General features: G+C 39.0%; 1 protein-coding gene across 1 annotated transcript in view; it reads right to left on the bottom strand.

Moving 5' to 3' along the window:
- Positions 1–21,818, bottom strand: part of SPAG17 (sperm associated antigen 17) — a 147,091-nt gene extending 125,273 nt beyond the window's left edge. The window contains exons 1-3 of the mRNA XM_028154227.2: positions 21,732–21,818; positions 3,717–3,857; positions 3,052–3,135 (exon numbers count right to left, since the gene is read on the bottom strand). Of these exons, the coding sequence (XP_028010028.2) occupies positions 3,052–3,135; positions 3,717–3,857; positions 21,732–21,818 (312 nt within the window). The remainder of the gene's footprint in view (positions 1–3,051; positions 3,136–3,716; positions 3,858–21,731) is intronic.
- Positions 21,819–23,489: the final 1,671 nt, after the last annotated feature.

Below are 23,489 nucleotides of genomic sequence, written 5' to 3'. Positions count from 1 at the left end.
GCAATCTCATTTTCCTTGGAATGCCCATAACACTTCATCTGTTCCTCATGGACTTGACTATTTTCTGCATTGGGTTATTCACTCATTTAACAAACATTTGTTGAATACCTACTATGTGTCAGGCTTATATTTTTTCCTTTTATTTCTTTTTAACTAGTTCTTAAGCTTCTGGGGTCAGAGTCTTTATAATATTCATATTCCCTCCTCCATTATCCAGATAGTGTTTGACACTAGTGCTTGAATAAGAATATACTTGTTTCATATTTGGTACAATACCACTGTTGGGTAAAACTGGTTACTATATAATACAGACAATCTGTATTCATTTTCATAGGTGTCCACATCCTCAAAAAGGGTTACATGCTAAAAGTTGTAGTTATGTGTAATGCCAGTGCATGAGATCATCAATGTCTTCATCATTGTTAAATAATAATATAATAAATAAATAGCTAACATTCCTGAGACTAAAAAAGGTTATTCTCTTCCATTCCCACGAGTCCTTGAAGTAGCTCTTGCAAGAGCAAAACACAATTGCCAAAAAGAGAAGGTGAATGAACAAATGGGCTATAGTTATTATGCATGTCTCTGTGGAATTACATTAGCACAGATGTAAGCAGGTTTTCAAAAAACTGTGATTTATAAATAAAGACTCTCAGATATACAATATCATGGCTAGATGCAATTCTAAAGTTTCAGGGGAAATTACACAATTTCAGAAATGAGGCGGTGTGTACACAACACCAAGCCATCCAAACGAAAGCTTGAGCACATCATTCAGGAATGTGGTCTTTGCTGGCCCAGACATTCCAAGTCGTTATTGGAAATATGTAATGTGGTTCTGACACTATTTTACTACTTGTGGATGAACTGTACCATAATGAAGTTTCACTTTAATTTGCTGCTCCTCCTAATTTGACCACAAGCTAGGAAACCAGAAAGCCAAATTGGTTAGAACTGTGTTTAAAGTAAGAACGACTAGGCTCTGATGTAAGGCCAATGAGAATATCTTACAAGTAGAGTAAATGGAATGGAAGTGCATGGCTTTATAATATCTATTTTGAGGTTTCTTTAAAAAATGCAGGTCTAAAAGGAAACAACACTATGAATTTCCCGTGCAACATAAGCAATTTTGTTAGAGTAGCTTTTCTTTCCCATTGCAGTTTCCTTTGAGAAAGAAAAGATAAGACTCCCTAGACTGGCTCCTGAAGACTTCACCTGTGGCAAGGGACCCACTTGCTACAGACCATGCAGGACAATCAGCAGAAATAGACTCAGGAACAGACTGTCCACATGTCCTGAAAGTCCAGAGATCTCAGAAGAATTTAGCTTCTGGGCCTCTTTCATGGTCGCCACTCACAGCTACCTCGGGGCTCTCAGAAGGCATCACCCACAGCTTTTTAATTCACTTGGGATTAAGTACCAGCTCACAGAGTTCCTGACCAGGTCCTGAGTGTGGAGGGACTGAGATGGAAATGGGCCCCTCTTCTCCACTTGTGCATTCTGTCCTTGGCTGACCTGACCAAGAGCCTGAATTTGTTTTTGTTCTTTATCATCCATTTTTTGCTATAGTCATTGATATCAATGCTCATCTGCTGCACCCAAGGTCCAGTCTCTGTGGTGCTGCTCATCTGGCTTCCCTTTTCTTCTGCAACCATTCACAACAGGGTATGTGAGAGGGTATGGATGGCTGGTTACCCCAAAGCTCCACTGGAGGAATGTGGTAGAGCCAGATGTGAAATGGACCTCCCTGAGTGAAGCATACACATCCAAGAGTCATGGCATATATTGGAGAGAAATGGCTTTTCAAATGAACTCTGGATTTATGACACTGTGTGATCCCAGTCAAATGGCTGTTCAGATTAGACTTCAAAACTGGCCTGTATCGTCTCTGATTTTTACTGAGCATTTTTGAAGAAGGAAGAGTCCTTTGGGGAGCTCCTTGATCCCAGGCTCAAGAACTGGACATGTGTTTCTATAGCTATTTCAGAAGAAAATTTCCAATAATTTAAATCTAGGTATCACCTAATGTCCCAACTAGAGCACACATACTCAGAACATCGTAACAAAAGACAGTAAGTATATGTTATTTAACTCCAACAGCACAGAGCTTTCCCATGACAATGTAGCAAGAGTCAATGCTATAAAATCCACAGTATTGTCAATCACATATAAACCCAATGAAACTTGTTCAGATAGCGCTCAGGCAATGCTACAGAGGTCTTTATGAAATCATCCAAGACCTGAGACACATAAAAACTTTACTAGTCATCACTGAAATAAAGTGCAAACAAGTTTGTCTTACAAAGATCCAAAAATCCTTATGCTTTAATCTACAGAGCCATAAAACAGTACCTGATAAATTTTAAGTGATATTCTAATTAATCACTGGCTTTTTATAGTTTCTTGTGAGCTGTAAGTTAGTTATTAACAAGGCAGGGTGAGAGGAAACCCTCTTGTACTGAGCATGAGTTCTAAGTCCTTTGCACAAACCAACTAGTCAGCCAGGTTTGGTGTTAAGCATCTGCTAGAAATGGAATGCACCATTAATCTGAAGATTATTGTCATTTTCACATTGATTTAAAGTAGGATGTAGAATGTGCACAAAGATAAAAAACTGGTAGAAAATCATTCCAGGTGGCTTTGTCCTGTGCAGGAAACGTTTGGGGGGACATTTTTACATTATGTCTTTGGTGAAATGAATACTTTGTAATACACTAATAATATGACCCCCTTAAATAATATCACATATTCAATAATTACCATGAGAAAGTATGACCAAACACTCTTGCATATAAAAATTTCTGATTTATAGTCTTCAGTTGGATGCAGTGATGGTGTAGACAATCTGAGACAATTTTATTCCTAGAGAGGAATTTAGTTAAAAGGGAGACAGATTTTTTAAGTGCCCATCACCAAGAACAAACAGATCCAATGAGAAACAGGAATTTGCTTTCAAAGAATGAATTACATTTTTTTAAAGTGACTAAAAGATTATTGTTTCAATTCTCATTTTCTAAAATAAAAATCTCTTCAATAAATATGTCTACCTACCTCATAATATAAGGGAAAGTTAAGGCCTGTAGATTGCTTTGACTTTTTAGGTGTGCTTCCAAAGAATGCATTTGCTTCATCAATCTGTAAGAAAATTAAATGCATCTATGGTGATAAAGGCATACATAAAGAATAGTTACATAGATATATGTGACTTTCAAACACCTAGGTGACTTGAGACGGTGGGAATCTAGCAAGAAGAGCTATTCATGTACAAGGTGAAGTATTTATAGTCACTGTGGTCAGCGCTCAGTGCCTGTATGAGTATGTGCCATCTGACAGGACTATGCTATCGGGCCCCTCTGACCTCTGACAGCTATGAGTCTCTGTAGACTGTAATCTTTCTAGTTAGACTTCCCGGGAATATTACATAGTTTTGTCTTTTATTTTATTGAACTTTCATTAAATAATTCCTCATATAACCTAGCATGGAGCCAGGTAAGGCCTCAGAAATTTTTGTTGAATGGATGAATGTTGAATGACCAATATTCATGGACAAAAGATAATTACTTCAGATTAAACAATTCAAATTATTCTAGCTAACTGTTTAAAATAATCCACAAAAATTTACCAAATAGCCCAAGAATATGACAGTTTTATTTCTTTATTATTTTATCCTACTATTTTAAGAAAAAATATCTTCAAGAGAGTGGGAAGGACAGTACCTGCTGGAGAATGTCTTGCCATGATATTATACTGAAGAGTTTTCGCTGAGGGACCTGGACAGCGAGGGTGAGGGCTCGAATGAGAAGGTCGTCCTCAACTTGATTTCCAACAACAAAAGCAACAGAGCCCTTCCAATCTTTCTGTTATAAAACCAAAAGAATTAGACTCTCAATACTCCTGGCTGGGTATTTGTGTGTCAAAGACTTCTACTGAAAAACTGAATACTTTTTCCATAAATCTTATGGGTCGGGGAGTGAGGGGAGATGGCGGGAAGAGATAACTAATGAATGTATTTGCATACTAGAGGCCTGATGCATGAAATTCGTGCAAGGGGCTCAGCCCTCGCAGCCCTGGCCAGCCCTGGCAGCTCCGGCTCGTCCAGAAGGTCATCTGGACGGTCATCTGGAAGGATGTCTGGATGGTTATTCTGCTGTTTGGTCTAATTAGCATATTAGCTCTTTACTATATAGGATTATATAGGATATGCATAGCCCATAGGCAGACAATAGTGTGGAAAAGGCCTGGAGTAGGATATGGGAACAGGGTGGAAGAGGCCAATGGTGGGAAAAAGGGAACATCTGTAATACTTTCAACAATAAAGATAAATAAATAAAAAAACACAGTTGACTTTGTATGTAGCCTATGTGGGTTCCTGATTTAAGTAGCCGCCAGGCGGCAGTATTGTGCCAAATTTCATGCCACTTGACCAAATTGCAATTTTCTTGAGAAAGTAGGTCTTTTATTTTAAGGAAGACAACTTTTAAAAATGACACACTTTCACTAGAATGCTATCCAAAAATATTTTGGTATTGGAAAGCAGTAGTTCATACGTTACAAAATATACATTAAGATATAATCACAAATGCCAAAAACTTTGTTTTGTCCCTGATAGAATCCTAAGATTCTAAATAATTCTAGGAACATAGTAGGAGCTCAAGAAATATTTGTTGAATGTTGGATGATATTGTATTCATTGCCAAATGGACTTTTATATGAGGTAAAAATCAATCTCTGAAGCATTTGTAAAACACAGAACTAGAACCCATCTTTTTCTCCTAATCTAAAATAAGAATCACATTGTTAATTCGTGAGTTATTTTCACTCCCAAGAAATAGGCTAAAATATTAAACTGGGACATGAATTTTTGCATTAAATGATTGAAAGAAACTTTACTAAAGACAGCATTCTTATTCAGTAATCCCTTTCTCTCTATTCTAATTTCTATTGGGAAGAAGCAATTCTCTGGAGGAGATTAAGAATGGAATTTACTGAATTACCTACCCTGCTGTGCTGAGGGAAGAACCAACATACAAATCAGGCCTCTGACAGTGTTATGGGGAGATGGATCAAGCAGACATGATAAAGACATCAGGAAAGAGAGATAATAATAATAAGGGAGGGCACTTTAGTTATGTGCACTCTCTAGGCCTTAGTTTCCCCATTTATAAAATAAAGAAGGTGCCAATTATAAAATAAAGGGGTTGGGCCTGGCAATATTCACTTCTCTCTAGCTCCACTCTAGAGTTTTGATTCAAACTGAGTATAACTCCCCCTTGGTGGATTCCAAAACAATGTCTAAGATGATTTGAAAAGATTTTACACAACTTAAATGCATTAATTGTATGTGGTTCTCTCTGGCTTCTCTCCATTTCTTTATCAGGGTAATGACAGACAAGGGAACAGGTGGGAGAAAGGATCTTAGTGCAAATTCTTCCTTACCGTCAAATAGTGATTATCACTAAACTCTCTTACTTCTCTCCATGGAAACTTCCTAACAACACCCACCCAATTTTCAATGCTACCACCAAAATAAAAACTACACGTAACAGCACAAAAATGTGTGTTTTACCTACAAAAAGCATGTGTGTGGGTGTGCACGCATGTGGGTGAGGCTCTGTGTTCCCTCTGTCATATTGAGTTTAAAACCTGCTTTTTTGCTATTTGCTAATTCACCCTGATTCAGAAAAGCAGGTATGATATTCATTATGCATGCTTTAGAAAAAAATTCCATTGTAACAAATGGACTTCCTTTTGGACACCTTTATTTTCTCTTATCTGTCTCTCAGTCAAATATGCAACTATAATCATCATTAAAGGAGGAAAATCTCTCTCGTTCTCATAATAAAGTCCATATGGCTATTGAACAGGCAATCCCATTAATTTCTTATCAGTCACGCTTTCCATCACTGAAGATTTTAATGACCACTTCTATCCCTAGCCCCACTCCCTGCTGTAAATTTCCTTGCCAATATTTGAATGTCAGTGGTGACAAGAAAGGGCTGCCTCTCAGCTCTTTTGGAGATAATTCAGAAGAGGGCATTGTAGTTCAGCATCCACCCTTCAGTATCTGGCGTTGAAGGCAGGTGTTCACTATTTCAGACCAGAAAAAGAGAAGGGAGGAGGAAGGAACTAACAATTATTGAAAAATGCCATGTGCCAGGCATATGTTATCTCATTAAATCCCTAAGTAATCTCTTTAAATAGGTGCATTAATACTTTATAGATGGGCAAAACAGAGGCCCTACGAAGTTAAAAATCTTGTTAAAGGTCATTTTGGCAAAAAACCACATGGAGACCACATACTGGCTTGCAATTTTGTGATCATTTCAGAACAATTTTGAGAGCAAGCCTTTGGGGTCAGAATGCCTTTCTATAATCCTTAAATTGCACCTAATGGCTACTTCAGCCACAGTAACCATAATAAATGAAGATTTATTTCACATACCGAAGTGCATAAAACCTTCAAAAATAGATTATTAAATCTTCTAAATACCATAAGATTGCTCTTTTATAAATGACAGTTTTACAAAGACTCCAAGAGGTTAAGAAAATTTCCCCGGGTTCCTTCTCTCGAGAACTCATCTGAACACAAGACCTGCTCCTCTGAGTCACAGCACGGTACTGAAACTTCTGAGACCCTGGGCTCACCTTGAGGCAGTTCACCTGGGCCAGAGCAGGCCTAGACCTGTTCAGGTGCAGAGTTCTCAGCCCTGCTGGGGAGCCAGGCCACATCTCTCCACTGGAAGGGATCTAGGAATTCTGCTGAGGCTCACTTTCCCCTCTGCACTCTCTCACCCACCAAACTCCTGCTCCAGAAATTAGATCTGTTTGGCTAAACAGGACTCCCAGAGGACTTTGTGGGAGTGCTGAATTAGTGTTAACCACATCGCCAGAATGGACTGACCAGACAGAAATAACGCAAACCTGGATTGTCTGTGGAGAAGGATGCACTCACTGGCAAGCTGCACTAGGGGGCAGTGAGATGCCAGGAAATGCACAACATTCCACTAACCAAGAGCAAATTGTTTCCTGTGTCTAATTAAATGATGCTCTGCAAATTTAATTTCTGAATCTTTCTCTTAGTAGTTTAGGATAAATGTAGAGTCCAAATCTCTACTAACTGGCAGCAGTTTTAGCAATAGGAAAATTTTTGTAAAAAAAATCAAACACAAAGTAGACATGGCAAAATACTATTAAAAACACCCCTCCACTCGTATCCCACCAACACGCAGTTAAGCAAAAGCTTTACATTTGAGTTCACCGGGCAGCAAGAGAAATTTAGTCTAGAGGCTGACCCTGGGGGAGGAAAGAAAGCAGGGTGCGGACAACCTGATTCATCACACGAGAGTCCTGCAGTGCTCCTACCTGTGGGCGAGTTTGTTTAAGAAAGTTCAAAAAGTTTGGGTTGTAATTAGTAGCATAAGCCTCGAGAAAGAAAACATTAATCATTTTAGGAAAACTTCCCTGGATGTATCCAGTGGTGAAGGAAGAGGGCTTTAGTCGGGCACACCTCAGACACCTCAGGAAGTCAGGGGGCTCTTGCTGCCAGGAGGCATCCACTGTACATGTTATTGCTGAGTCTTGCCCTCTAGTAGTTATTGATAAAGTCATTCAAAGGATGGGATGAAGTCATGTATGGACACAATCCATTACCTTTTATTTACTTTACCAGTCTCACCTAATTTGAAGCCTGGCAGGAGGGCGTCTTAACCCAAACACTTACATACTAGTCTCCTAAGGCGAGAAAGCAGTCATGGAAATGCAGACAACCTGACTGTCTCATATAAGCCCACTGTCCCAGAGACACAGCGTAGATTGATAACTATTTTTCTTTCATATATTGCAAATTCTCCACATTTTATTTAGGCATTCCTATATTCTAATATAATTACAGAAACCCTATCAAAAGCAAGTGAACAGTAGCTTTGGTGTGACAGGATAGAGATTGCTTCCTGCTATTAGCACAAACATCAACTGGTACTGGGAAGGCAATTGGAGGCCAGCATGCTCTCCTCTGCTGCCTTGGCCCTGAAAGACCCAGGATGGGAGCCCCACAGTCCTCTACTCAGGACTCCCCTAAGCCTGATGAGTTGAGAAGATTTGTGTAAAAGCCCCAAGAAAAATCAATGCATTGAAGAAGTCATGCTTTGTTAAGAGTTGTTTAACACTGTGCAGATATGCAAACCCGTACGTTATGGCAATACTCTGCTGAAAGGATAGCCCTTTTGTTAAGTAGATGCGCTGTCAAATGGACAGGGGATTTGTGAACGTCTTTCTCACACTGGGTTTTTCCTTCAAAAGGAGTCTTGGATCTCCATCAGCAAAGGAGTGTTAGTATGGGCTGTTGGCCAGCAAAAGAAATATTTTTATTACATATAACTGGCTGCTGCTATAATTGCATTTGTTAAAAAGGAATTCTAATGGTAAAATAAGTTGAAAATACAGGTTAAAAGTGGATACATGTTTTCCTATATAATAAAACCCTAATATGCAAATCAACCAATGGTGGAACGACTGGTCGTTATGATGCACAATGACCACCAGGGGGAAGACGCTTAATGCAGGAGCTGCCCCCTGGTGGTCAGTCCATTTGTAAAATACTTTTCCCTTTAGTAACAATATTGTTAACTGATATATTTCTAAAATACTTTAGATCCTTGGAAGAGGGGCAAAAATCATGAACACAGGACTTTCATTTAAAATTCTACAGGTATCTAATTTGTGGAGCTCTGGGAGAGAATGTGAGAGTGTGGCACCTGGTGCAGGTCTGTCAGAGAAATCAACCCATCACCAACATGAAAGGACATCAATTAGAGCCAAAAAGAAGTGCAGAGCTGACGAAGAAGACAGTGAACTCTGAGGAGCCACACAGAGGACTGGGCACCAGACAAATTTTCATTAGAAATGGGACCTGTTTACTTGGCTTCAAAATATTAATAAGTGGATCAGATGTTTGGTACTTGGATTGTGAATATTAATCTGGTTAATTTTATGGACCTAGATCTAAAATACAGATGTCAGGTAGGGCCAGTTCTTACAAACAAAAGCAAAGTGATTGAAGTTTGTTTTTGGTAGAGAGCCTTAGAGCACCCCTCTCTCAGATAAGATGGGCCCCCTGGCCTGCTGCTTGCTATTTTCTGTCTCCCCTAAAACCCCTTACAGGACTTTCCAGAATCCAGATCCCCTTTCTCCTGGGTAGAATAAAATTTACCCTCATCCCCTTACTCAGCTCAGGACCTTAATAGTTGATTTTGGTGATTGGATAAATAACTATCCCCCAAAGTTTTAGTGAAGAGAAAAAATAAAACTTTTAAAATTATTATTTCTCTCCACGTTATCTGCATTTTCTAAAAGGGATGCCAGTGATTCTTGAACTAACTCAAAGGGTTGTTCTGTAAATGACACTTTAGGCAGAAGGCTGGGGCAGTGGAAAAGGCTCCCCAAGAATCCTCCCATCTAGACAACTTCTCAGTTTCCCCATATGCCTGACATAGAGTAGCATTCAATAAATGTTTCTTGAACTTGGCAGCCAAAACCACACATTAAAGAGAATTTTTACACATGTTTAGTATGGGAACACCAACTAAATTATGTGGCATTTTATCAGCTACACTCCGAACTTTGGAAGGAACCATGTCTCTGAATCACCAAGCATTTCAATTAAAGAAAGAGTGTATTCCTTGGATGCTTACTAGTAGACAACACTTCAGTGTCTTCTATTCATTCACTGAGGAGAACTCAGCAGTCTTGAGGCATCCTTACTGTGCATGTACACACCACTGGCTTGTTTTCCTTGTAATCATAAGTATTGAATGTGATCCCTAATTAAAAGCACTGAAGATCTTGTGTAAAGATGCAGAACTCTGGAGTGATATCAAATTCTGCCACTTAGTTTCTTAGCCAAATGACCTTGGGGCTACCTTTGTGACTCAGTTTTGTCATTTATAAAAGTGGATGTAATAATACAACCTTCCAAAGGTGGTTGAAAGGCATCTAGATTCATTTTGTAAATTGAAAGCTTTATGCAAGGTTTTATGAAATAGTAATATATGCAAAAATATTCTAATTTCCCTTAGAAAATTCTGCAAAATGGGTTAAAGAGGTGATTACTTCTGTAATTTTGAATTTGGATATGTCCTGAGGATCTTCTTTGGACAAGTTAACCTCTGAGTTAGGCTCTTTGTTTTTCTTTCGTGTTTCAGAGTCCTTGGCCCATCCCACCAACCCAGCACATGAGCCTAATTCTGTTTGCTCCATGCATCAGAGAGTTTTAAGACAGCTATTAAAACACCACATGGAAAAGCTTTGTAGGGAATTCTAATCCACAGAGAAACCACAGAAACCACTACACACCTTAACTATCTCCCCACCCCCACGAGTTGGCTAAAATTATGGGCTCCATTATGTTAGTGCAATCCAACCAGTTTTATTGCTCGGAGCAAAATCTGAGGTCCAAAATGAACTTCAGAACATAAAAAGTAAGGCAAACCTCAAAAGGAAACAAGCTTCTTTGGGTTTTCAAACAAATATTACATATCAGAGACATTTTTCTAACAGAGAAAATCAAGCAAAGCCAAGAGGAGTCCTGCTAATTGCTACACAAATGTAAAATTGGAATCAGGGACTCACCCCAAAAAAGATCTCTTTTCATCATCAGATATTAAAGGCTACACACTTTCATAAACTCCTTCCTCAGACATGGGACCCTCTTGTGCCTCCCTCTAGTCTCCAAGTGTTGAGTTACTATCTTCCATGTGAAAATTAAGATATATTTTCAATATTCATCATTATCTTATTAGTTACCCTATTATAGCCTTTTTCCACCTACCTTCATTTCTCTAATTTAAATGTCATTTATCCACTAAGCATTGTTGTACAGTCCATGAATCTGTATAGCCTTGGTACTAGGCCTACTCAGAGGAAACAAAATAACCAACCAATACTCTTTCTAATGAGCCATCAATCCTCATAGCTGCTGCTTGGCTAATTATGTCTCATGGAAAATCATTTTCTTGTAATTAATACAAGTGATTAATTACAAGAAAATGATTTTCCATGAGACATAATTAGCTCACTCATTTGTTTATTACAAAGCCCCTGGTAGAGTTTAATTCCTGCATCTATTTGACAGAATACAGAATATGCAATGATACTTCTGACAGCTACAAGTATATAAGACTGTCCTGATTACAAGTACTCTATCCTATTCTCCCCAAAATTCAATAAAATGTCTAAGAAATTCCAATATTTCGGTAACCAAATTACATCCTTTATATTGTCTCTAATACCTGGAAACCAGGCAAAAATTCTTTGTCTGACAACCTATTCTAATTTTTAGGTCAAAAACTACTATCTGCAAATTAGGATGTGGGAAAGAAAGTGTATCCAAGGATGGTGCTGGGGCAGTGTCAGATCTTCTAGATCCCTGAGTTTGGATCATGCCAGTAGGGAATGGTGGGGTCTCTGCAAACACTCCCTGGGTTGCCTCAGAAAAACTCAGAGGGTGCATGTAGAGTAAGAAGAAAGGTAGGAAATCCACACCTTGCCTCAATTCAACAAGAAAAGGAGCACTTTAACCCAACAAGTATTTGTTAAATTACTATGATTAAAGGTCTATGATGTAACAAATGGCAAAGGATATACAAATATGACTAAGGGAGTTAGAACGTAAGCAAAGTGACTTTAAAATAAGTGCCTTAAAAGACCTTTTCCTGTGCAGGCTACTTAGTATCAGTCGCTCTGACTGGCCCATCAAGGGAGTTAGGATGTGCTGCCTCAAGAGCTGGTTCTGTGTAGCAATCCTGACTTTTCCAGCTGCTCCAAGAAGGCAAGAGACAGTGAGACCTGTCTCTGAGTGAGGATGTTGGAATAAGACCCCCATTGACAAGTGAAGGGTAAAAAAGTATTGATCTATATCAATCAATCCTAGCAGGAGGGCTGATTAAAGTGTGGATGGGTGGATGAAGAAGTTCATGAGATGCTTTTCCTAGAATACTTGTGATTTTCTTCAGACTTCTTCTGAGCTGTCACAACTTTGGGGAAGGATTTCTTAGGAGGCAGAAAGAAGGTGAGATGGAGGAGAGCCAGGAGGGAAGGTGTCTCTGTAGCTGAGGGAGTGGTGTATGTCCTTAAAGCAGTGAGAAGGTTACCGGTGACCTTAGCAAGCGCAGTTCCATGTGAGTGAAACCTCTTCCTGCTCATTCCTTCACTCCTGCAATCCTGTCCACCCTCATAATTCACACATCTCCTTTACAATATGAACCTCATTTAAGAACCATGTGACCAAATATTCCAAGTTAATGATTATGATAAATTTCAAGCCATAGATCTGGCAATGGTTATTATTTTTTTCCAATTACTCAGGTACATGGAGTCTATTTATTGGTTACATCAGGGCAGTAATTCATTGTAATTATTCTTCTCCTACTGATTCCCTAATACAGTCCTTACAATAGCTCTTTCAGTGGTGCAATGAATAGAGCACTGGATTTAGTATCAGAAAACCTGATTATTCGTCCTGATTCTAACCACATGGAGTTGGGAAAACACTCAAGTACTCAGAATCTGGACCTTAGCAAAATAATTCAGCAGAGTCATTTGTTCATTCATCCAATATTAATTGAGGAGTTACTATGTTCCAGACTTTGAAATGGTCTTAGAAATAGAATGCATATGCATAAGGCATAATCGCTATCCTTAAACTGCATCAGCTTGGGGGAAAAAATACAGAAATAAAGGCGAAAACAGATTACAGGTAAAAGTATTTCATAGCTACAAAGCAAAGTATCAATTTCTATTATTATTTAATTTGCCCTAATTTATTCAATAAGAAGTAATGCTTACTATGTGGGTATCTATGTTGTATGTTTTACCCGAGGAATGGAGAAAGCAAAGATGAATAAGATAAGAGCAATTAAAGGAAATGAACAAAATCTGTATATCTCACCATGGACAGACTTCAAAACATAAGACTGAATAAAAAAAGGCAAGTTTCAGAATTTATAAGTGTAATCATGGAACCATTTGTGTAAATTTTAGAAATCATACAGTAAATAATACTATGTATTATTATTCATGGATAGAGACTAACAGATACATAGGCAGAGAGGATATGCATGAAATTCATGATAGTGTTTGCGTCTAGGAAGGGAGAGAAGATGAATGGAACACAGAATGGAGGTAGGGACAAAGTGTCTTTTAATTGTTTACACTGTTTATTTAATAAAATAATTAGCAATTTTTAATGATGGCACATATGTGCTTGTTGTTACCCTTTGTGCTTTTCTGTATTTAAAAGAGTATTGGAAAGAAGTCTCTGCTCTCAAGACCCACAGTCCAGGAGGGAAAAGAGATGTACGAATAGTCATGATGTAGGGTGATAGGCATTTGGCTAGACCTCATCTCTCCTTGTAGCCTAGAAAAAGTCTCATGGCAGATGCCTCCTGAAGGACCGTGGAAGGAGTCCTCTGTCTATGTCTCCTACTTATCCAGTTTGTCTACACAGTGGCTTGACTTGCATTTAAAAGAGCAAGGCTTTCTTGCTTAGGTTTCCTCCCCCTTTTACATTTTCATCCCAATACATTCTCCCTCAATCTTAAGAACCAGCTCCTTTTTCTTGGGCTTTTGTACCAGAGAAAATGACCCACTTTCCTTTGACCTCTTTTACCACTTTGTCTCTTCAATTCTCCCATCTCTCCTGCTCCAGTTTTCAATCCCATTCTCCCCTCCCCTCTCTATTCTCTTTCACACATACTAGTACATAGCTATCTGCACTAAATCCAAGTCTCTCCCTAACCATTTCCCACCCCTGGGTGGAGGCAAAAAGAAGGAAGGTTAGAAGAGTATTCTTGTTAGAAATTATGGGAGGTGAAAAGAAGAAACTAAAATAGAGAGGGAGAAGTAATAGGAATCCCTGGCCAATTTGATATTAGCAGAGAAGGTTCAAGGATGATTTCTAACTTCATTGAACAGGATAGTAGGCTTCTGTTGTTTGTTTTATTTTTATCTTTATTGTTGGGAATATTACAGATGCCCCCCTTTTTTCACCATGTGTTTGAAGAACATGTGTAACATCCTTATGGAAATATATAAAAGATAATTATTATAATAGTAAATCTTTACACCAGGTTAAATAGAGTCCCACATTCTTCCATATACTTTGTTTGATTTGCATGCCATTCCAAAAATATAGTAATCATACTGATTAATAATTCTAATTACTAAACAGCTCCTCCTTATTGAGTGCCTACTAGTCCTCCCTTTAGCAATGTTATCTGAACCCCTCAATATGTCAGGTCCTGGCAATATATCAGTGAGCAAACTAATTCCTGCCCTCCTGAACTTCCCTCATATAGATGGAAACAGACAATAATGAGATAAATGTAAAGTAGAGGGTCAGGAACCAAATCAAGGTAGGTGGACAGAGGGAAATGGTGTAATTTAACCAGGGTGGTCAGGGAAGGAGATACTTGAACAGAATCCTAAAGGAAGGGAGGGAGTGGCTATCTCAGGAAGGGTCATCCTGGGCCAAGGGCACAGCAAGAACAATGGCTCTGAGGTGGCAATGTGCTTTCTGATAGATTTGAAGATCATCAAAAAGGCCAGTGTGGTTACAAAAGACAGAGTGAAAGGGGAGTGATAGGAGATACGAGATGAAGTCAGAGTGGTTGGCAGAGGTGCATGCATACAGGGTCTTAAAAGACCTAAAGGCCTAAAGGCTATGATGGAGCATTTGGATTTTACTCCAAGTCAGATGCTTTAAAAGAACCACTCAGGATGCTGTATAGTGACAAGACTCCAGGCAGTAAGAATGGGAGAAAGAGAAGTTCCTAAGCTCATGAGCTACCTGTAGATTAGGCAAGAAATGATGGTGGCTTGGATTAGGGGTAGCAGTACTGGTGATGCCAAGAACAAAGATTTTAGATAGAACCAACAGGATTTACTAAAAATTGATTATGGGGTGCAGAAAAGGAGAACACATTGAGTGCAATGTTTTTGGTACTAGTGACTTGCTGGGTGAATGGTGTCACCATTCAATGAGAAGGTGAAGACTTGGTGAAGAGCAGGTGTGAAGGGGAAATTCTGGGGTTTGGGTCTAGATGTATGAAGTCTAAGATACAGTGTATTAGATGCCTTTAAATCTTCTTAACAATCTTTTTAATATCTGTAAGGGAGGTATGACCACTGTCCCTGTTTTATGGCTACAAAAATGAATGCTTTGAGATTTTCTTCAATTTAAGTTCTGAGGACCAATGGATTGTGACTAATTCTGGGGCTCAAGAGAGAAAACAGGCCAGAAGGTTGAGACAATAAATACAGTCAATGAAATTGATTCAGCAGGCCACTATGTGCCTATCACTATTAGGTGCTATAACCAGGAGGGAGGGAATTAAAAATATTAACCTTTTGCTACCCTCAAAGGAATTTGCAGAGATATAACACTGAAACGGTTGGGCCACAGCTCAAATAAAGACAGTGTTAACGATAAAATCACTGAAGTAGTTTAGGAAGGAGAAAAGTCAGTGAGGGCCAGAATGGTGTTGACTTGAGCTCCTTTTTGGAAAATATAGGGGATGATTTTTAATGAGGAAAAGTTACATGGAGGTGGGAGATCTTCAAGCCAGGAAAATTTGTGGGTATAGTCAGTGTGTGCTTGGGGATACTACAGAGAGCATTACATTGGAACAGAATGAGATAAAGATGCATGAGCAGAGAAAGGCCAAATTAGGCAGAACATCTTGGATTTGGTCTTTTGGGTAACTGGGAGCCACTGATGGTTTCTATAGCTAGAGCTGAAACATGGTTAACATTCACCATTTCTTACCTAACATTTTCCTCAGATGTCGCCAAACTTATATTGGAAACACATTTTACTTATATTTAATATTTTTCATTTTTAATAAAAATGATCACATGTAATATCTAGGTAGATATTTTGACATACTAATTCCCTTTGGTTCCAAACTCATTCAAATAATACACTTTTGTCCAAAAAGAGAAATTATAATGTGAGGTTATGAAAAGTCCATTTCCCTTTTAACATTGCTCCTAGCAACTCCGTTGTTTTCATTGGCTTTTATTAAAACAACCCTTGTGTGAACTGGCAATTTGTTTTGTAAATATCAATGAAAGCATATTTCAGAAAACACAGTAATAAAAACCAACCCAATTTCAGAAATACACTTGCTGCCAGACATCAGTCTTCAGCTCGTATTATAAGTATTTCCAGTAAGTCTTAAATACACATTAACATGAGAAATAGCTTACTGTTTAAGATCAAAAAAGTTGAAAAATCCTTCACTGCCCCTCAAAAGTTGTTCAAGGGTTCTGTCCAAAAAAATGTATTTCCTTTTTTGATAAACTATATTTATAATAGCCCAAGCACTTCAATTCAATTAAACATCTTTACTAATAAAAGGGTAATATGCTAATTAGACTGGATGTCCCTCCAGACAAAGCCACAGTGGTGGTAGTGGGGGTTGAGGCAGAGGCGGTTAGGGGTGACCAGGCTGGCAGGGGAGGGCAGTTAGGGGAAATCAGGCAGGCAGGCAGAGTGGTTAGGGGTGATCAGGCAGGCAGGCAGGTGAGAGGTTAGGAGCCAGCAGTCCCGGATTGTGAGAGGGATGTCCGACTGCCAGTTTAGGGCGAAGCCGGCAGTCAGACATCCCCGGAGGGGTCCCAGATTGGAGAGGGTGCAGGCCAGGCTGAGGGACCTCCCCCCTCATGCACGAATTTCGTGCACCAGGCCTCTAGTGTTTCAATAAAAACCTACTTCGATTCAGTTTATTATTATCCTTGTATCTATATATTCTATAAAAACTTTATATATATGAAATATTTTGGATATTAATATTTCAGCAACACCTATCTTGAACCCTTATCCAATTCTAAACCTTTATAGGAATTATAAGCTTTGTTCAAGAACTCCAAGGAAACTCTATTTCAAGTGTGCACAATTTAGCTATTGTCACTAAGCCACATTTAATACCCAAAAATATTATTCCTCAACTGAAGTATTAGAAGGAGGAACTATTAACTAAGTATTTTTTTAAAATTGATTTCAGAGAGGAAGGGAGAGGGAGAGATAAAAACCATCAATGATGAGAACCATTGAGCAGCTGCCTCCTGCATGGCCCCCACCAGGGATCAAGCCCTCAATCAAACCATGACCTCCCAGATCATAGGTCGATGTTCAACTACTGAGCCATGCTGGCCAGCCCAACTAAGTATTTTAAAGAACTTTTACTTGAATGCCTCTTGGTTGGCAGATGAAGTGTCTGGGAGAAGTGAAATGAATCTGCACAGTTCTTTTCAGGGCACTGTCACGTCATCCTATGTATCTTTTGGGATGAGCTTTTCATCTTCATAGCAAGCCTTTGAGGTGGATATTATTATCTCCATTGACAGAAGGAAAATAAGTCTCAAAGAAGGTAAGAAAGTTGCTCTAGGTCAACCATTATTCATTTCAGAATCAGAATTCAGTACCTAGGTCTGCCAGACTGTCTCTAGCAGCTCACTGCCTCCTTCACATGTCTGTGCTGCAGTGAGGAGACTGTTTGCCTGGAGCAATTCAATTTGATGCTTAAATGAGGCCAGATTAAAGAAGATGAAGAAGCCAGGATGATTAGCTTGAGATTGCAGATGGTCATTGATAGTCTGTGAGCTGGGAGTGAGCATGGTGTGAGAAGTGTTTAGGAAAAATAAGTTGCTCATTGGTTTTATACACAGGAACAGATGTTTCTATAGTGAGTATAGCTACATGATCCATGTAAAATATCAGGAATCAAAAAATGAAGGTGTGGGGTAGAATGAAAGCATGGGAACAGAGAACAGATTGCAGTGAGAAACAATAAAGGAAAAATCAAGAGGATTTAGAGGCAGACTAAATGATTCATAGATGACCTCTGACTCATAGATGAGCTTTAGTGACTGTGAGAATTATAGTGCCATTGACATCTGGAGACTTGAAAGATAGAGGTGGTCTAAGATTTTTACGAGCCAGGTTTGGCAGGCATGACCAGAAAATGCAGTATACCTCCAGGTAGCAGAAGAAGTCACATTTCTGAACTATTTTTAGAGATAGGAAAATAATTTTTTCCTAAACAAGACACTCACATTTTTATTTGTCCTGCTTAAATGATCTCAGAAAGAAGCCAAAAAGTTGAAATAAAAAGAAAATGCTAAAGCCTGTCTCTCTTCTAAATGTTGTTTGTGAAAGACAGAGGATAACAAATAGAAGGATAAAGTCTAGTTTCACGTAAAAGCAGTACACTTTCCATATTTATTTATTGGTTTTAAGCAACACTTTGATCTCAAATTTAGGTACTAATCAAATAACCTTTCAACATAATTCCCTAAATAACTTGTTCTATTCTAATAATACCTACCTCATAACACTATTTTGGGGATTTACATAAGATCAAATATGTAAAATTTTGTTGGGTTACAAGGCTTATATAAAATGCTATAATTGCATATCATAACTTAATCTTCTATTAAGGAGGAAGGAATGACTAGTGAGAAAATCTACTATCTGGTCCCTCATATGCTAAATCATTACATCTTTGCACTATATTTTGAAATACTTGGATCCTCAGTTTTATAAAAGGGACAGGTTAGCTAGATGCCCTGGGAATCTCCACTACTGAGTATTGTGAAGAAAAGCCCTACTATGTATAGTATCAGCTTGTGTCTTAGATGCAAATATTACTACCTTTATGAAAAGAGGAAACATACTGATAATAAAAATAAAGAAATCAGGGAAAGACCTTATGAATCTCAGTAAGGACACATCAATATATTATAATAGATTTTTCAAATATTTAAAAACATGTAGAAATTTGTGTTAAATAAGAATTAAAGGCTTAAATCAAGAAGTAGAGTGTCCAGTTCCTTAAATTGGGGATTAGGGACCTGGCATTATCATTGCAAAATGAAATTAGTGCATTGGAACAGTGAGACTGGTAAGTGAAGGGGTGGATGGATTGTCACATGCTTTTTTTTCCCCTTTTACTTTTTAATGTTTTCTGTGGTGGGTCACAGTAAGGAAATATAATTGCTATGCCAATAGTTTGTCTCACAAGTTATGGCTGCCTTTTTGGTATACATGAAAATAAGACCTTAAACTAAGAAACATAAAAAGAAATAACCATCCTCCACTTATCTGAAAATATGAAAATATTTAACAATTAAAATTAGCAAAATTCCAAACCAAACTCAATCTGTGTTATATTTAAATCAACCCAAACAAACTTTTGGGAAACCCTTGAATTCTGAAAAAGGCATTTGGGGACAAAAGTCAATAATAATTTTTTTAAAAAAGGATTTGTAATTGGCTTCTGAATACTCTAATACTCTCCATGTTGGTATCATGCTACCACTTAACATAGATAACATCATGAGGTTCCTTTCCCCTATGATGACACATAAGTTCTAACCATAACACAAAATTCCAATTGAAACATATTAGTTCAGCTATTTTTATTTATTTTTAATCCTTACCTGAGAATATGTTTTTATTTATTTTAGAGAGAGAGGAAGGGAAAGAAAGAGAATAACTTCATAGGAACTTTGAAAGCAGTCAACTTCCTACAGCAATCAAGTGATTGCTCAGTCAAGAAGAAACCACATTTGATAAGATAGAAAAATTTGTGATACTCCTTTAAAGTCTAGTATATCTCAATATGAACATGAGATCAAAATGACTATTGATTTAAATTATTCAATCAGTTAATTCTAAAATCTAGCTTATAGAAAACTTGGAGATAGGGCCTCCTTCTTCCACCTCCCAACACACACACACACACACACACACACACACACACACTCACACCCCACATACTGGAGCACAAATTTACACGAGTAGCAACTACATGAAGAGAAAATCTCTGAGAACTGAAGCAATAACATTGTTTTGAGCACCAGCTACGTGTGAAGCACTTTACTAAGCTCCGTGGGTAAGGAATTCACACATCCACAGTAATCTTCAAACCAAATTCAGAGTCTATTTCATTGGTGGTTAGGGCATGCCTCTGGGCTTTGGCCTGCTGGGTTAATCTGGGAATTTTCCTCTTGGCTCAGACATGAAACCAAGATGAGAAAAAAATATGAGCTGAGGTGGAGTGCTGTTGTCATCCTCCTGCAATAAAAAAACCATGTATTCCAACAAATTGAAGAAGTTCACTCTTTGTAGTTGAAACTGCATATTACTTTGAGTTCAAATTCTTTCTATTAATATATAAGATTTATTGAAATTATATTGTTTGAGCAGGAGCAAGAAGGCAGAATATTATTTCAGGTTTTCAAGCCATAAGGAAAAATAGTGCCTTTAGGTTTTCCATTCAACTAGGAAAATTATAGCTTCTTATTTGCAACACTAAAGCTAATGCAGTGTCAGCACCTCCATCACACTCCGTTGTTCAGCAGTTTATAACTCAAGCAGAAATGTTCCCTCCAGCCCAAACTTGGCCTATACAATCGCAAAGAAAAATGGGGAAAATTATTTTGGCTAGTGTTGACTTAGAAAAGCAAAAGAGAGGGTGCTTTTACAGGGTATTTTGGAAAATATCTTTGAGAATTTGAGACTATAAAGGGAATTACTGAGTTGACACCCTTTATTCCTAAAGTTACAGAAATAACCAAAAATTACATGATGCCATGTCAGCATCAGCAGTATCTTTACTTTCATGAAAGTCTTCATCAGGTAGAATTATATATCAAACAGAATTACTGTTTATAGAGAAAAAACACACAATTATAGTGGAAAATAAGGACAAATAGGTAGAAATTTCTCATAAAAGCCATCATAAGTCTTTAGTTATATTTTTCCTTCAAGTACTACCTCTCTACTGAACTGTACACACACATAAAAAAAATAAAAGAAAAGTATTTTTTTCCAATTGAAAAAAATATGTTAGAATGGCAGGCTGGAATTCCCCAAATCAATTTTCCTCCTTTCAAATGTTACCTTGGACTTAGAATAATATACTTAGTGTTGAAGTGGATTTCCAGTGGCAGGTGACAAGAACTATTGGGCTGTCCAACTCACTGGAGGAGGGTGGGGAGCTAGTGGGTTCTGGGATGCAGTACAATTTGAACTCATGTGGCAGGTGGGTTAGAGATTGCTTGGTGCCTCTGCAGCATCCTATGAGTCTATCAACCAATCCCTCATCACTCTGATCTCCTGCAGTGCCTTCAAACTACATCCAATCTCTGATATTCTGGTACCTGGGCATCACATAAGAAAGGCATTGCTTCCTATGAGTAGAAGGCTCACTTGTACTGAATAAGTTATGTTATCTTAGGCACAGCACGAGTGAGTTTTCACCCAGCATTTATTAAAACCTTACGGTAGGACAGGCTACAGTGATTTGACAGGATGGATGTTCTCCGGGAGCTGTCAGGAGGAAGTGACAATTCATAAAGACAACTTCAGGACACCGTGGAGGGCCATCCGGGTGACTTCACGGAAGGATCCCAGAGTGTCAGGGACACTTCTTCCCCACCAGGCTCTGTTTGAACTTGTACCGACTCCCCTCTTTTTTCCTTAACACCCACTCTGTCAAACACTCCCTGCGGATGGGACCCTGAGTTTTGCGATCAGAAAGGACCAGGCCTGGGGAGAGGTACCAGGTCAGGTTTTCCATGGGGCATCTGTGGCGTCTGGAAGGGAGGGTGAGCCGGCTGTGTGGCCTGGAGGGTCAGATGGGTGAGGAGAACTCAGGGACTCCGCTCACCTGATTGAAGTGCGCAGCAATGAGCGATGGTTCCCACGCCTTAGAATTGGTGCTGGCCGGCCCACCTTTCTCTTTCTTGGGTGCCATGCAAAGGGCGGTGGAGCTCTGGCCTCTGAATTAGGATCAGGCCCAGAGCAAGCGTCCCTGCTGCCCTAGTAACCAAAGCCGCAACGGCCAGCTTCTTAACCCCCTGCGGCTCCCCTCCCCAAACCGGTTCAAAGTGTTCCTGTCAACCGCTTCTGTCGCCATAGCAACCGAGTCTCCCAGCTGGGGCAGCTCCCAGATGGGACTCCCAGCGCCTCCAGTTAAATCTTCGGTTTTGCAGCAGGAGACCTGGGCCCGGGGAGGAGATGATGAGGGCTGCTCAGGCTGCTTTCCTTACTCACTTGGACCCTCTGCTGCTTCTTGGAGCCTTCTCTAGTATGAGGCATTGTCTAGAAGCTCAAAACCCCTGGAGTCCTGTCCATGTCTTCTCCACCAAGATTTCTTCCATCCTGGATAACCTGGAATGGAGAACTGACTCCTCAGGAGGCGACCCATGCCGGTTTTTGATCTGCTCTCACCTGCCCACAATGTTTCCTTTTATGAGGCCACAATTTCCTCTTCAACCTCCAACCTCTGCTTCAGTCTTGGTTCTACCTCCCAGGGCTTTCCTACACAGGGGCAATCACTCCTCTGCAAGATCCTTCATATAACTGAAGAGATTAGTCTCTAAATCTTCTCTGCCTAATCAGACCCAGTTCTTTTATTTATTTTTTTTGGAACTGAACAAAAAAAAAAACAATCTTTATAACAGACACCTAAATACAACATGGTTTTTAAAATGAAATCATGTGTATATAGTTGTATTCATAAAGATAAGTATACTCATCAAAAACTATCCTGTATAATAAAAGCCTAATATGCTAAGTGTCCGGTCATCCAGTTGGTCGTTCAATCAAATGTAATCCTATATAATAAAGAGCTAATATGCTAATTAGACCGAACAGCAGAACGACCATCTGGACAACCTTCCGGAAGAACCCGGGACTGCGAGGGCCAGCTGGGGCTGCGAGGGCTGGCCAGGGCAGCCGGGGCTGCGAGGGCCGGCTAGGGCTGTGAAATTCGTGCACCGGGCCTCTAGTAATGCTAATAACAACAGCTCTTGTTTCTTGAGCACTGGTTGTATCCTATATAACACAGTCCTATTGCTCAATTCTTGCAACAACCTGACTTCAAGTCCCACAGGGTATGACTGATGGCACCAGGATTAGAACCCAGTTATTATCTGAATCCCAAATCCAGTGCAGTTAACCTCAACACTACCACCTACCACTGTGCCAGATCCTCCAAAATAACAGCTTCCCCCTTTTATTTTTTATTACAATGAGACAAATTTGAGAATAAAATTTCTGATGCATGAGGATGCCAGAGGGATGGTACCAGAAAGAGGTTTTCCTGAGCATCTCTACAGCAACCAGCTGGACTGCCACTGAGTCAATTATCAAGGAATTTTCTCCAAAATTCTGTTCTTTACTAAACTTTTATTTATAAGATGAAAATTGTCTTTGGATTATGGCTTGACCATAAAGATTAATCTCTTACAGACAAATATAGGCAATCATTACTTACATCATTCTGAATTTGGATCATAATTACTCTCATAGGTTTAAACTGTTGGGGAAAGAAGTCCTGCATTTTTATTAGAAAAGCAGTAAAAAATTTGTTGGCCTTCCAGTTATATCTTATAAAAAATTTAACCAGATGTTTATGTATGTC

The sequence above is a fragment of the Eptesicus fuscus genome, chromosome 22 (assembly GCF_027574615.1).
Source record: "Eptesicus fuscus isolate TK198812 chromosome 22, DD_ASM_mEF_20220401, whole genome shotgun sequence".
NCBI lineage: Eukaryota > Metazoa > Chordata > Mammalia > Chiroptera > Vespertilionidae > Eptesicus > Eptesicus fuscus.
Note: the sequence above shows the minus strand (reverse complement) of the source record. Positions and strands in the feature narration are given on the sequence as shown.